This window comes from Cladophialophora yegresii (genome assembly GCF_000585515.1).
Source record: "Cladophialophora yegresii CBS 114405 chromosome Unknown aczIN-supercont1.3, whole genome shotgun sequence".
Lineage (NCBI taxonomy): Eukaryota > Fungi > Ascomycota > Eurotiomycetes > Chaetothyriales > Herpotrichiellaceae > Cladophialophora > Cladophialophora yegresii.
This window is the reverse complement of record NW_006913047.1, coordinates 1,396,623-1,411,314: the sequence shown is the minus strand read 5'-3', so window position 1 is coordinate 1,411,314 and position 14,692 is coordinate 1,396,623. Positions and strand designations below refer to the sequence as shown.

At 54.5% G+C, this 14,692-nt stretch overlaps 5 protein-coding genes across 5 annotated transcripts; 2 read left to right on the top strand and 3 right to left on the bottom strand.

Annotated features, from left to right (window-relative positions):
• Positions 1 to 201: 201 nt before the first annotated feature.
• Positions 202 to 3,996, top strand: A1O7_04221 (uncharacterized protein; the record flags this gene model as incomplete). The annotated part of the gene is made up of 1 exon (XM_007758234.1): positions 202 to 3,996. One exon carries the CDS (start codon positions 202 to 204, stop codon positions 3,994 to 3,996), a length of 3,795 nt encoding a protein of 1,264 aa, XP_007756424.1.
• Positions 3,997 to 5,800: 1,804 nt separating this feature from the next.
• A1O7_04220 (NADH dehydrogenase) lies at positions 5,801 to 6,350 on the bottom strand (the record flags this gene model as incomplete). Its single annotated transcript, XM_007758233.1, has 3 exons — positions 5,801 to 5,901; positions 5,963 to 6,200; positions 6,300 to 6,350. 3 exons carry the CDS (start codon positions 6,348 to 6,350, stop codon positions 5,801 to 5,803), a joined length of 390 nt encoding a protein of 129 aa, XP_007756423.1.
• Positions 6,351 to 7,863: 1,513 nt separating this feature from the next.
• On the bottom strand, positions 7,864 to 9,456 carry A1O7_04219 (uncharacterized protein; the record flags this gene model as incomplete). Its single annotated transcript, XM_007758232.1, has 1 exon — positions 7,864 to 9,456. The coding sequence occupies one exon, from the start codon at positions 9,454 to 9,456 to the stop codon at positions 7,864 to 7,866; it is 1,593 nt and encodes a 530-aa protein (XP_007756422.1).
• Positions 9,457 to 10,776: 1,320 nt separating this feature from the next.
• On the top strand, positions 10,777 to 12,242 carry A1O7_04218 (uncharacterized protein; the record flags this gene model as incomplete). Its single annotated transcript, XM_007758231.1, has 2 exons — positions 10,777 to 11,991; positions 12,042 to 12,242. The coding sequence occupies 2 exons, from the start codon at positions 10,777 to 10,779 to the stop codon at positions 12,240 to 12,242; spliced, it is 1,416 nt and encodes a 471-aa protein (XP_007756421.1).
• Positions 12,243 to 12,749: 507 nt separating this feature from the next.
• A1O7_04217 (uncharacterized protein) lies at positions 12,750 to 13,250 on the bottom strand (the record flags this gene model as incomplete). Its single annotated transcript, XM_007758230.1, has 1 exon — positions 12,750 to 13,250. The coding sequence occupies one exon, from the start codon at positions 13,248 to 13,250 to the stop codon at positions 12,750 to 12,752; it is 501 nt and encodes a 166-aa protein (XP_007756420.1).
• Positions 13,251 to 14,692: the final 1,442 nt, after the last annotated feature.

Below are 14,692 nucleotides of genomic sequence, written 5' to 3'. Positions count from 1 at the left end.
GCAGTCAGTCATTAACAACTTGGTGAAAAGCTCGTTCATCTTCTTTTCACTAAATACCGAAAGGCCTGCTTTGAGGCAGCACCACCAACGAAAGGTCCCGCCTCAACCGCCGGCTGATCCATTCTTGACCGGCATGCCACGTAGACTGGTCTTCCCCAACATTCCTTAGGAAGCGTTCGTGCACGCGCTAGAATACTGAAGATGACAGAAATCACAGAAAGCACAGATCAGTCGCGCTTTGACAGATCTAGAATCCTGGACGCATTACAGGCGATCCACGATCCTAGTACCAATAATGACTTCCGGAGGCTTGCCTCTGATTACCTGGAACACCTGAAGGCCAGCAGAGAAAGTGCCCTCGAATGTGGCTTTTCTCTTTCTACCGATCTATCCCAGCCTCCTCTGGTGCAGCACTTTGGCTTGTCTCTGCTAAGCCACGTCATTCGCCACGAGACACATCACCTCTCCGAGCACCAAGCCATCCAGCTCCGCAACTGCGTACTTGAACTCGGTCGATCTGTCAGGGCCGAGTATCTTGCTTTCATCCGCAACAAGGTTGCGGAGTTATGGATTGAGCTGGCCAAACGAAGCTGGGCGCTTGACTGGTTCGACCTGGACGAGCAGCTTGCACAGCTGTGGTCCCAAGGTCTCGTCCACAAAGACTTTGTTCTGACCATCCTCGAAAACCTGTCCGAGGATACTTTTATCCGCGATGACAGTATTGCCGTGTTACGAGGACGAGATCTGAACTCCGCGCTGGTCGAGATCTTTACACCAAGTTCCAACTTCTCTGGGGGGATTAAGATCGGCGGAACTACACACAACTTGCGTTTTGGAGACGAAGGCTGGCTTACAAGAATCACCAGGCTCATCAATGAGTCGGTGGGAAATCTGCATAACGATGGCCAGCTTAGGGAGGTTGTTCTCAAAGCCCTTGCCACATTGAGGTCATGCTTCATCTGGGTAATGACTCCAGCCATCTCCCAGTCCAATGCTTTAGAAGCGACATGCAACTTTCTCACGTCGTCAGATACAGACCTCATCATAGCTGCCCTCGATGCTCTACTCTCTTTGTACGGAAGGCTCCGCCTGGAAGAACTCGAAGTCCAAGCGCTGGTCTTCCCTCTAGTCCACCCGGACAGTATCGCTATGCTTGGAAAGCTATACGTCTGGTCCGTCGTGTCGGTGGATGAGATAGAGAGCCCCAAATACGTGGTCTCGAAGAAGCTCTCTGAGCTTCTATCTTTGCTCGGTGATCACATGTACCAATACACACCTCCTACCGCCGCCATTTTTGATCTCTCACCCTTCCTCCAACTGTTGACAGCTGTTGCGGAGCATGAGAGTCTTATAGTCTCCATTCCAGTGATCCATGCCTGGGTGAAGTTGCTGGAGGTGTCCTCTTGGAGAGCTACGCCTGCCATTGTCGACTGCATGGGCCCACTCCTCCAAGTCGTCTCCACGAGACTCATACAGTACGAACACTTTCCAGAGGAAGTCCAAAACCCTGTGGTTACCTTCGTGAATGAAGAGATCGAGCTTTTTCCGGAACGTCAAGGCTTTTACCTGAACTACCGCAGACTATGCGCGGCTGCCATAGAGTGGATCGCCTTCGCAGGACCAGAAGCAGCCATGTTCGGGACTTTGGGACGCGTGGACGCTGTCCTGGACGAGATCGAGTCAGCAGAGCAACAGTTCGATGCGGCAAGATACGAGAGAGTTTCTATGGCGATTTTGCAGGCTGACGCTTATTTCTCCTGGGTCGACGCCGCATTCAAGGGATTTGACAGGTTTCAAGATGAACAGCGACACAGCCCCACGTCTGAGCAAGAGCAAATGAGACAAAGAATACGGGAGAATCTGAGGGCTTGGATGCTCAACACGATGGAAAAGAGAGCCTTCAAAGACCCGCAGATAAAGGAGCGGCTGATCAAAACTGCGGTGGACGCGTCATACAGAGTTTTGCAGAAAGACACTGGGTTTGCCTTCAGAGTCCTCGAGCACATACTGTCATCATTCATCACGACGCCGCAACAAAATCCCGTTTACGCCGAAGCCGTCGACGATCTCCACAGCTATGCAACGGCTGAACTGAGGCGACTATCGCTTCAGCATGCCGATTACTTCGTTACCTTCTACGATCAACTTCAATCAAAATTCTCCGACCTTATCAGCCAAATCGGTGCCAATGAGAGACTGCAGATTGACCTGAAATCCATCCTATTCTCGGTCATTCAACGGGCGACGTCGATTGATAATGCTCGACGTCAAGCTAAGCTGCAAGATTTTGTTCAACCCCTCGCCACAGCGTGGGCGGACCAAAGCCTACAGGAAATTTTGGGAAGCCTAGAGTGGTTCGCTCACTCTCAGGCTTTCGACCAGGTTGGACCTTACATGGCGTCTTTACAAGCGGACAGGATCGAGGACTGGAGTCAAGTGCGGTACGACAGCCGGGGGTCGGAGATACAGCAGGAAATGCTGTCCGGTTACATCAGGCTGCCTTTGAGGGAGACGCGCATACTGCTCAGCATATCCACCGAGAGACTCGCACAGGGTTCTGACCTGCACAAGATGATATGCGACCTGTGGGCACCCATGATTCCCAATATGCTGGAATATGTCCTCCGCCTAACGAGTTTCAACCATCAGTTGCACAATCCATCGTCGTGGCCGAACGTGCCTCCTGACCGACAAGATATCATACGCAGAGTAATGCGAGATAGATACTGGCAATCAGGCATCTCGGCTGGCTCAATGGGAGAATTCCACAACAAGGTGAAAGCCACGAAACTTGCGCTTGAAGGGTTTGCTTCTTCAGTGCGAGGAAGGATACGAAACAATCTCGAACAGTGTTACAGCATTCTCCACACGCTGGGCAGACTGGGCCCGGCCTTTTACAATCTGCAGCAGCTCCCGGAATTGATCGCGCAGGCAGCTATCGACACGGCAACGCCCCTCAGCCCCCACCATTTCTCCGTGATGATCCAGATGCTGCCGAAAATGATCGATGAATGTCCGCCGGAGAGTCGACAACAGTTCTTGACCCCTATCATATGGTCCCTGCTCGGGCAAATGGACACCAAGCTCTCCCAGGAATGGGAGAAGATGAGCCAACTGAAGCAGACCAAGCACGATGACGAAAACCTGGGAGATGAAATGCGAGACGATTCAGTACTGAGACAGACGACTTACAAGGCTGTCAATCTGGTAGCCCACTGGCTGAACCCGAAGCGCGAGCAGCAGTTGAGCACGAAAAAGTCAATTGTGAATGGCAATTACTTGAAGGAGGCCGACCAGCAGACAATGCGCGAATTTCTGTTATCCAATGTACAAATCCTCGACAAGCTTCTGACCTTCATCAGTCACGCCGTCGCCTTCAAGGACATGAAGTCCAGCTACACGATGCTTCAAGCCGTGCAACGTCTTGTCCCCGATTTTGCGTCAGAGCAATATCTCGCCGGCGACCAAGCCGGTGCGGTGCGAGAATTCATCTCGACGGAGATGCTCAAGACGGCCATTACTTGTTTGCATGACGGCTATTTTGCCGACCAGCAGCAGTATTATGCTCAACTCATCGCCACCATCTGGCTCTCGTATGGCCTCCCCGCCCACGTTCCAGCTACAGAAAGCACGCCAGCCCATGATCGACACGCCCTCACATCCACTCCGCGCGATGTGATTATGAGTTTGCCGGGAATGGACGAGGCCAAAGTCGACAAAGCCGCGGGACAGCTTCTCAAGGAGGGAGCTGGCGGCAGTGGCCGAGCTAAGAAACTGCGCGCCATCATATTGACCTTGCTGGAGGGTGTAAGGGGCGTTCGCGTCAGCGAGCTGGGAAAGATTGACACCAAAAAACAGCAGAGTAAGCTGTTGGAGAAGTACAAGCAGAGAGAAATGCTGGGTATGCAGGGAGTAGAGGAGAATGGGCAAGGACATCAAGGTGGTGGTACTGCAGAGGCCGATCTCGCAGGTGTGGCGGATATGTTTGCGACCTAGGAGCCCCGCAGGGCGCATGTTGCGAGGACGAGGACGCTGACGGCAGATGTGGACAGGGATAGATTGGACAGGCTGACGGGTATCATCAGGTACCCCGTTTGGATATTCCGGATATCGTGCATGGCATGTTCGGGATTTCATGACGCCGGAGAGCGAAGTCGAAGAGGAATGGTCGGTTGTGAGCGTGGACGAGCTTCCACCACACATCATCTACTGTAAAGGATGTTGGCTTTTCATGACCTGCAATCGCGAGACAGAGCCGCATTTATTTTCGGCGTAACTGTTGTGCCGCTGACCGCATGACTTCGGGGATGTGCATCGACGGCTGACGATTCGCGTGGACATGGAGCGACAGCGACACGCTGCGACCAGTGCGGTGTCTCTCATCCACATGAACCGACCAGCCGAGTCCTCGAGGATTGCATGAAATGCGCCGATTCCGTGAAGGGTGCACCACGGTACGAGCACGCTGTCAAGCACGAGGGGGAGCCCTCGATCGGGTACTCCGTGGACTTTCCCCTCCGGCCACATATCCCACGGATTGCCTCGACGGGCAGAGACGCACAAGGGCCGTCCATGCCCAATGCAGAGCGACGTGCGTGACCGAACGGCCGACAGTCCTCTCAATGGTGCATTTCGAACGCCCCGGGCGCGTAGTAGTACGCTGGGTAGACCTTGTTTCTCAACTACTGCGGAGGACAACGTCAGACCAAGACAACACAGACCCCCTGCGACCGTCGACACCGAACGGGGGACTTCGCTGCCACCGGTGCGGGAAGGTTCCAATTCCAAGCTACAGACGAAAAGTGCCGTGACCGCGCAACCGACCGGCGGCAGTGTAGGACTTTTGAGACAGGCGTTGCGGCGGTCGGGCGAGGATACAGGGGATGCGACAACCATAGGGAATTAGAGGCAGAATCAGAAGCACAGACGCATTGAACGTGAGAAAAATGGTGTCGAAGACCCGGGTTGGGTGGGTTGAGACTTCCTGGGCGGGCGCAAGCTCGACGGCTTGGGGCGGCAAGGGACTCTGTCCTGCGGGTTTGCGCAAAAGACAAGTACATGGGTAGGTAGGTGGGTAATTAAAGACCAAGAAATGGATAATGACTAATAGCCAATGGTCTGGCGTGTCTGTCTGTATGCACGTCGCTCAGGCTACTTACTGAACCTCAAATCTGAACGTGATGCATTGCGAAGCTCACGGACCGTTTGGGGAAGGCCGTAGAATTGCTTGTATCGTTGCGTGGTTTGCGGTAGACAGCCGCTTGGGTCTCTGGACAACGGCACCTTTCTTTTTCAAAGCTATCTATGTACATGAACATACATACTCTACGGCGGAATGTGAGATTGCGTACGAGCTTCGTGCCCAGCACTGTCGATGTCGGGCCTTGTCTTCATGCCGATGGGACGCTCGGATGTTCGCACGAGCTTAACGGTCTTTTGGCGCGAAAATTGGGAGGTACTGGGGCTTCGTGTTGTAGTTGAGCCGGTCTCTTTTACTGCGAGTAAAGAGGTAGGTAGGTAGGTAGGTATTCTCATATGCCCTGCTGCGCTATGCTCTGCTCTGCGTAGCATCCGCCGCACGTCTATTCCACAGTCCTGGCCGGCGTGGCCGCATATGTCGGTCTCACGAACCTAGTTGGAAGGCGCATTAGTTACCGAGGTCTTTTCGACATAACGACAGAGGCAGAGAAAGAGACACAGCAGAATCCACCCTGTCCTTGCCGGTCTGGCCTCTCCACATCCCTCATCATGGCCGTGAGGGGACTTTCCCAGCCTTTTTTTCCTTGCGCGGTTCGAGAGCTCACAAGTCTTTCGACGCATCGCTTGCTTGTACTCTCGCCCACAAACCCATCTCGACTCCGAGCTCCAAAACTCTCAAGCCCACAAACCACCCAACAGCAACTAGAAGAAGGTCGAGAACCCAGCGGGAGACGAACATACCGATCACTATTATAGGCCCCACTCTGACTGCCTAGTAACTCCTTTTCTCTCTTCAAATCGGCGTAATATCTTCGGACCTGATCTCTATCCTCCTCCGCCTGTAGAAGGGGTGTCAAGTGGATGCGGGCCCACATCTTCTCGCGGGCCATCTCGGTCTTTTCGCGCTGGCCCAGGAAGATCTGCCGCCAGCCGTAGGTCACAACGCCGAGCATGCCGACGAGGTACCATAACGGGCGGAGGCCGCGGGTCGGGATGTTGCGCTAGAAGGGAGGGGGCAGATGTTAGTGAGTCCCGCGGTGCGGTGGTGCGATCCTGTGATGACCTGGCGAGGAGGGGAAGAAGATAGTGGCCCAACGTACGCGGTATTGGACGGCTTCATAACCGCCTGAGGGCGGGAGGTCTTGAGGCATTGTCGAGGTTGGAGTGAGTGTGAAGGGTGGAGGATGTGCGAGCACTGGGTTTGGGTGTGCGCGAGGCCTCCGCGTCTACATGTACAGCACTGCCCCAGGCGCAGGTGCGTGGCGTTTGGGTGTGGCCCGTAAAAGTAGGGCGCAGATGTGTCGTGGAGTGTCCGTCGAGAAGCTTCAATTTCAAAGTGACGTCCAAGTCAAGGTCAGTTCAGGTCAGGTCAATTGGAGTTGCGTGGAGATGCAGGCGAGTTGGATGGCCGTATCTGGAGGTGTTGAGCTGCCGCTTTACCGACGCCCTGCACTCCCCTCTTACTTCGCTTCCTGCTTTGACAGCATTCCATGCGCCCTCTTCAGATCACCAGCGTGTCAACGCATACACGCCGTGCGTGTGCCGGGAATTAAGGATGAAGCTGTGCATGAGATATTGTTGAGGGCTGTCCCCTGCAAGGTAAAGAACAGACGGCGAATACAACCGGGTCAGTTCACAGCGCGCAAAGCGGAGCTCTAGGAATGGGAAGATGGGCTTCAGAAAAGATTCGGTCTTTATTTAGGTATGAACAGGGTGAGAGCTCTAAGTTTCACCATCTCCCTGGGTTAGATGTGACGATACCGAGGACTCCGTGCTACTGATATAGCAGGCCGGATGTTAGGGTCGTCTCCTGAGATCGCGCTCTGTCGCGTCGATGATGAGCATGAAGACCTCGATCAAGCTTCTGACTGTCCAGGTCGTTGAACCAGGATGGGCCATGGGACAACTAACCCAGCAGCTTCTTCGGCGTAGCATAGGCCACGAGGTCTAAATGCCATCTTACGCGAGATACAGAGAGACATAATCGCTGGGAAATGCCAGTAGCTGCTTCGGTTATAAGTACTTCCCTACATATAATGAATACTTTGTCAAGTCATTCATGGGCGTCCGTCCCATCCGGGGCGGACTCATCATTTTGTAGGCAAATTCTGCGGAGATGCTGGATCTAGGTTTACAGCTGTTTGGTTCGGCCATGCTTTTCTTGACTGCCAAACTCACGCCCAGACGGCTGCCACGCATAGGTCCTCATCGAGGACTTTATAAAGAGTCCACGGACAACGGCCGCATGCGCTCGTCGCGCCGTCTTAACCTCTCATGCCACGTCCATTGTGCACACGGGCTCCTTCCACGATCCAACACACTTGTTGCACTCTGGCTGTAGACGCCTGCCCAAGCAATTCATCATGGGATGCTTCTGCTCCAAGCCGTCTCCTTCATCGGCTCCTCGGGCTGGAAGAGTTGTTGAACTTCCGGAGGACTTCCGCACAGCCAGCAGACATTCGACGTCAAGCTCGAGCACGAACAACAGCGCCTCAAGCAGCGGGGCGCTGACCTATCCCTTCAGTCTTGGGAGCGTTGTCGTCTTGAACATGCATGACGATTTCACCATCGTGACGATTTGTTCCTTCGAAGAAGAACCTGCCCAGCACCAACAGTGACGACGTTTGGAAGGCAAGTCACCCGCGTCAAAGTCAGCGGAACAGATCAGAAGCTGTTGAAAGCGACCAGGCCCAGCACAAGCATCGCGAGCGTGCTGGATCTCTCCAACAGACCACGATCGCCCAACAACCTCCCGGCAGCGTTATCATTGCTACTGGAATTGCCGTCACCCGTTGACAACCCAAAAGGCAGGCCCTGATACCCAAATGTCAAATTCTGCGGGATGGTGGTATTCCAACACTGGCCGTTCACGATATCCAAACCGGCCAGATCATCCGGCACCTTGAAGAACATGTAGCTGTTCTGATTCAGATTCTTGAACCCCTCAGTGTTGTATGGAAATTTGTCACCCGGGTCGGTGGCTGAGGTATTTCGCAGGAATATACACTGTACTTGGCCCGGATATTGTGTCGCCAACTCGGGATAATCCCGCATGACGTCCGAGTTACTCGTGTCCGCCACGAGGATGAATTTCCGATTTGGAAATGTTTGGAAGATCTTGTCGAGGAGGAACTTGCGGATGGAAAGCGTCGCAGAGACATCGCTGAAGTTGAGGGGCCGGGTGTCGAAGCTGCCGCCAGGGTAGTTCGCATAGATGTATTCCATGTAGTTGCGGGTGATTTGTTCGGGTGTCGTGGTGAGGTAGTGGAAGTGCATGTTTGGCAGGCTGACGGACCAGTTGCGGTAGATGTCGGGCATGTTCATCCAGGGAGTAAAGGGACGGGCGAAGGAGTTGAGGAGGCCCTCTTTCGGCTGGTAGATCTTGGTGACGCGCAGGATGTCGTCAATGTCGGAGATGATGGTGAGGCCCTGGTCTGAGACAAGGTACGAGGTTGCATTGCCTGTGTCAGTCCCCTGAGTGTACACATTCAGCCTCTGTGGGGGCATCTCGCCAGCACCAGATGTTAATGCAAGCGAATTGCTGTCGACTGGTACGAAGACGTCAAAGTCGCCTTCAGGGGTGGTTGGATACGGCAACGTGATGACCTGCTCTCCACCCGCTGGAGTCTCGCCGCCCCCTCCTCCAGGTTGCCCACTCGAACCGAATTGCGGACCTGGCACTATATCCATTGTGACGGATTGATGCCCTTGCTGCACAACATAAATCTCTCGCGTAAGGTTGCGGGCTTGGTCCTGCTGGGATGGTGGAAGATCCGCAACACTGGTGTCGATCAGGAAGAAATTGGCGAGGTCGTCCACAGTGTCATTGGAAATGTTGGGCTGTTTGAACACGTTCCCATGTATACGCAAGTTCCAGCCCGAAGATGTCCAGTTTCCATATCCTGGAATGTTCAATACCTGTGTGGGAGAAGCAGCAAGATCCGAGCTGCTGACTCCTACCGAGCTGGCTACATCGCTCCCAGTGGGAAGGTTCTGTAGGCCGGGCAGCAAGCCATTGGACACGTACGAAGGTATCGCGCTCCCCAACTCGGAAAACACAGAGTTGACATATGAGTCGAGACCGGCCGTGATATCGCTGAGAACATCTCGCCGTGCTCCTGCATAAGATCCATAGACCGCAAGCGTACGAGTTGGAGCGGGTGTAATCAATGCCTCCTCTTGAGGGGAGACTTTAGTGGGGACGGCAGAGGCTCGTAGCAGAAGGATCGAAGCGGCGGACAAGAGTTGCAGCATCATACTGGCGAAGATGTCTATACGGGCAAGACTGTGGTCATTAGTAACATTGGCAACGCTTGCACGATAATCACTCACACCCAATGTATCTACCTCTTTGCCTCACTAAGTGATGTCGCAAACGATAGACTCGATGTCAAACAAACAATAGAAAGCAGAGCCACTGAGCGCAGACGAGTAAGACGACAGCCACCGCCAATTAGTTCATATCTTCTGCTTACTCGCACGACTGGCCGGGAGACGAGCATCGAGCTATGGCGCATTAACCGAACCCCGGATCTGGGGGAGGAAAATCAAGGAACCTGAAACACCGTGCAGCACGCCGCCCAGTGTCGCCCAGTCTCCCACTGTTGGAAAGTCGGTGCTGATGTTGCTCATCGTCAGGAACCCAAAACAATGACGTCAAAATGTTGCATCTGAGATTGGCGGCTGATTAGCCGCAAACCTTATTGCGCCAAGCTTCTACTGGGCTCACGTGATAGCCACCCAACTGCCCTTCCCTCTCCTATCCACCGCGACTGTCTTTTTAATGTGTACACAGTATCTACCATCTTCTTTCTCGAGGCCTGCCGAAGCGACACAGGACTTCAAGATATGAAAGCTAACGCAGAGCGGCGGAACCCGCTACCGCAGACCCGAACGGAAGTGAGCAAGACTGACACTGCATGGCGTTCCTGTCCACCTGCCCCTTGTTTGACCTGCTCGCGCCTTTCTTCAGTCTAACTTCCGATATTCTTGCTTGACAACAGCGATTCACACTTCTTGCTGGGGTCCATGTATTCGCACCCCTCAATAGTGCTTGTATGTGCTTCTTCCCTCGACCAAGAATGAACCCACCACAGGGCCATCCTGGACTGGGTACAGAGTAAGTCGGTTGCAGTAAGTGTCAACCTCGAAGTCCAATCCTGAACCCTGCTTCACTCGAAGCGTCCAGAGCTTGCTGAAGAATGGCGGCATATCTCTCCTTTCCTTTCATGTCGTGGGCGCGCACTGTCATTCCTCGGATGCCCCTTGAATGCTTGAACTCGGCGTGGACGGCTCGTGCGCCATGGTCGACGGGTAGCTCACTGGAATGCAGCATTCTGATGTTGTTGTTATCATCTCGCGTCGCCCAGGCGCGAGTCCTCAAAACCCAACCACCGGTGCAATCTGCTCTTGTACTTTTACCGGTCGACAGTCATTCGTTTGGTTTGGAGTTCTGCAGTCCTCCACTTCCGTCCCTTCACTTTTCCAGTCTTGTTCACAGAATACAGCAGAAAGGCAACCGGGTGGCCCATCATGTGGCCATCATCTTCACTCCTTTTACCCTATCTCGCTGCGCATATGGCATCGGTAAGCGCGCAAGCTCTGTCCACAGTCACATACGGACCTAGCGGACCATGCCCCGTCCCCTCGGTCACCAGCGTCGTTGTTGTACAGGCGGGGTACTACAGCTCCTTCTTTCAATCAGCTTCCTCGATTGTGAACCTCTGGGGCAACAGCAATACGGTTATGATCAACAATGCTCCAACGACGTACATTACCAACACATATATCAGCACAACCATCATTTCCACCATCTCTACCACAGTTGTCAATCCTTCAACTACAGGAGCGTCCTCTAGCGGTGCGGACGTTGGTCCTATCCTTACGGGCGGGTCCTCGTCGACGACCCCTGCACCATCTGCCTCCATGACTCCTGTGCCACCTTCGAGCAGCACTTCTCTGGGCCCTTCGTCCACATCATCTCCGATTTTCACTCCCGTTCCCCCTCCGCAAACAACGCCAGCACCCGCGCCAGTCTTGACTTCTACATCAGTAGACGCGAGCGGCAACACAGTCCTGGTTGAAGTTACTCAGACTCCATTGGCACTTGGAGAGGGTCTTCCATCGGGAACCATCACTGATCTCCCCGCCTCGCTAGCAGAGAACGGTGTTATCGTCGGTGTTGCAGTCGGCAATCTCGGAGCGAAGGTAAAAAGACAAGCTCCTGCAGGCCCGACAGCGGGTGCGGTTCTGTCAGGGGAGGAAGGAGGCGCCGCCCTGGCTTGCGACGTTGCGTCCCGGTTCTTCTTGGAACAGGGACAATTGACCGACGGCACGGACGTGGTGGGCCGCAACACCACCGACAGCTCAGCTCTGTTGACTCCTGACCCTGACTCCAACAACGTCACAACGGTGTTGTCCTTCGTTGATGGTATCCTCAATTGGGACACTGCCGATCAAGGTGTGGCGACCTTCTACCAATGTGGGGATGCCAAAGTTTACGCGGGCTTTCCCAATCCTCCACGAGAGGACTGCTACGTAGTCACCCTGGGAGGCATTGCCGCCACTGCTTGTCCTGTACCGCTACGCAATGAAGCCGACACGTCTACCTCATCAGACGTCCCTTCAAGCACCCCGGCTCCGAGCGATGTGTCATCCACGACGGCGGTTGATATGACCACGACAACGGACTCGGGTGTCTCCAGCACCGTGGCACAAACCACTTCGCCCGTCGTGGCTTCATCGACAAGCGCGGGGACTTCGGCTACTTCTGCAACAGGTGGTCCGATTGCTGTAAGCTCCTCGACCTCTTCAAATGTCGTTGTCCCGCCAAGTTCCTCAAGCCCGGCAATATCCCAGTCATCATCGGCAGCTACTACCATCGGACAATCGACTTCATCAGCTGGAGCTGTGGCTCAGTCGAGCTCTTCCTCCGTGGTTCCGGGGCTGTCGGGTTCCTCCGCAATCGTGGCCCTGCCCTCAAGCTCTTCGAGCGCGACAAGTCTGCGATCGAGCTCGCCTGCTGTCACTCCGGCGCAATCTAGCACTACTGTTATAACCTCAACCGCTTCATCTGCTGGTGGCGTGGTTGGCACTAGCAGTGGCCCTGCTGGTGGATCAAGCACTACATCCATGATCAACACAAGTACCAACCCGGCTACTTCAGCACTGCCTTCGTCAAGCGCAGCTTCGAGCAGCACCGCCTCAAGTACTTCAGCAGGTATAGTGTCTTCCTCTCCTTCTCCATCCACTTCTGCCCTTATTGCAAGCACAACATCCCTGCCCTTAAGCAGCAGCTCGGTCGTACCAGCCACGTCGTCCTCAGCAGCGGCGGCTGGCAGCTCGTCGACTACCATTGCTGTCCCTTCATCCACGGTGGCTGGAAGCTCATCAACTACCTCGGCTGGCCCCACAACCACGGCGGTCCCAACTTTCCAGACGACCAACCCGGTGGCATCCAGCTCCACCAGCTCGGTCGTGGCGGCATCAAGCTCTACCATTGGGGTGCCCCCAACGACGACAATCATTGCGACTACGATTCAAGGCACCACTCAAAGCTCCGCCACGCCTTCCTCGTCCAGCATTTCAAGTATTGCTTCAAGTTCTGGTACGTCTCCCGCTGTGGTTTCCACCAGTGCTTCTAGTGTTGTTGTGTTTGCCTCTACCCTTTCATCTGCCTTGGGCTCGTCAATCGCCACATCGAGCATCAGCACTTTATCATCTGCGCCAAATCCTCCGGCGTCGACTCTGTCCTCGACTTCGGTTGCAACCGTACCGACAAGTACGAGTTCGCCAGCCTTCTCAAGCTCTGCAGCCACCTCCTCGAGTACCACCAGCGCAGTTGTTATCGCAGCAAGTACAAGTGTCTCTCTCCCACTCCCAAGCACGACTTCTTCTAGTGCCTTGGCCTCTTCCACGGTGGCTGTGTCCAGCACTGCCATTACCACTGCGCCATCTGTATCTTCAGCGACAACCTCGACACCGAGTCCTGCGCCAACGAGCACCAGCTCCTCACCTGCGTCGTCCACAACTACGAGCTCTTCATCAGCCATACCACCGACGTCTACAGTCGCGCTAAGCTCAGTGACTTCCAGCTCAGCGGCTTCCTCTGCTGGTATGTTTCGTCCCAGACGACACGTTCGTTAGCGATTCTTTTCGTGCCCATTGGCCAGCTTGTAGGCTACGCGTCTCTAGGGCACTTTTGTCATTTCTCTCCCCAAAATCTACTCTGGGATGGATCATTGGCTGACAAGAGCTTTATACAGTATCTACTAGCGCGTCCGGTCCGGGAAGTTCGACGACAGCCTCTGTTATTCAGACCACTTCTGCAATGTCTTCTGCTTCTTCCTCGCTGTCAACCATCTCTCAAGGCGCGTCGACGAGTGGGGCCGGGCTGACATCAACAACGTCGACAGGCCCGAGTACGACTGGTGGCGTCACCTCCTCCAGCGTTATTACAAGCTCTGTGGTGCAGACCTCAAGCCCAAGCAGTACCGTCTCTACCACTGTTGCCGCCTCAACGTCAGCAACGTCAAGTACTATCATCCCCACCTCTGCTAGCACATTATCGACTGGAGCACCATCCAGCACGACTTCGACAGGCGCACCATCAAGCTCGAGCTCTGCCGCCACCACTAGCTCCTCAGCCACGACCTCCTCTACAGGATCGACTGCTCCCTCCAGCTCGAGTGCTACTCCTGCTAGCTCCACAACGTCCACACCTTCGAGTGTGACCACCACAGTCTCCACCACTACGAGTGCTGCTACCACCACTACGAGTGCTGCTACCACCACTACGGGTGCTGCTACAACTAGCTCGACTCTCTCAACGGCTGATACAACCTCTAGCGCCGCTGCCACTAGCTCGACGCTCTCGACAGTTACAACTTCTGCTGCTGCAAGCACGACAACTTCCACGGCCAGTAGCGTTGCCGGTGCTGGTACGACCTCGACGAGTTCCTCTGTTTCAACTGCTGCCCCAACCAGCACGACTTCCCAAATTAGTACTGCTGCTCCTTCTTCTCCCTTGACTACCCAGGTCACTAGTGTTGCTACTACCACATTATCAGATTCTGGTAGTAGCACAACTTTACTGACTTCTTCGTCCTTAGTATCTTCTTCTTCCACCACTGTTGACACGTCGACTTCCTCTGTTGCTCCGACGACAACCAGCACCACGGCGGCAGCAACAACAACAACAACAACAGTCTCGACCACCACTACAGCAATAGCGACGACCACTACAACCACTACGACCACTACGACCACTTCGGCTACAGCAGCCGTCTCTTCCTCGACAACACCGACGACGACGACAACGACCACAACGACCACAACAACCACAACGACCACAACGACCACAACGACAACAACGACAACAACGACCTCTACGGTCCCTTACACCCCACCTGCCGGTCCGAACGCCTCGAGCTTGGCCTCGATAGTCACCGTGTCCTCAGTAACACCCCTTTCAGCGGCCACTGGTGTGCTCTGC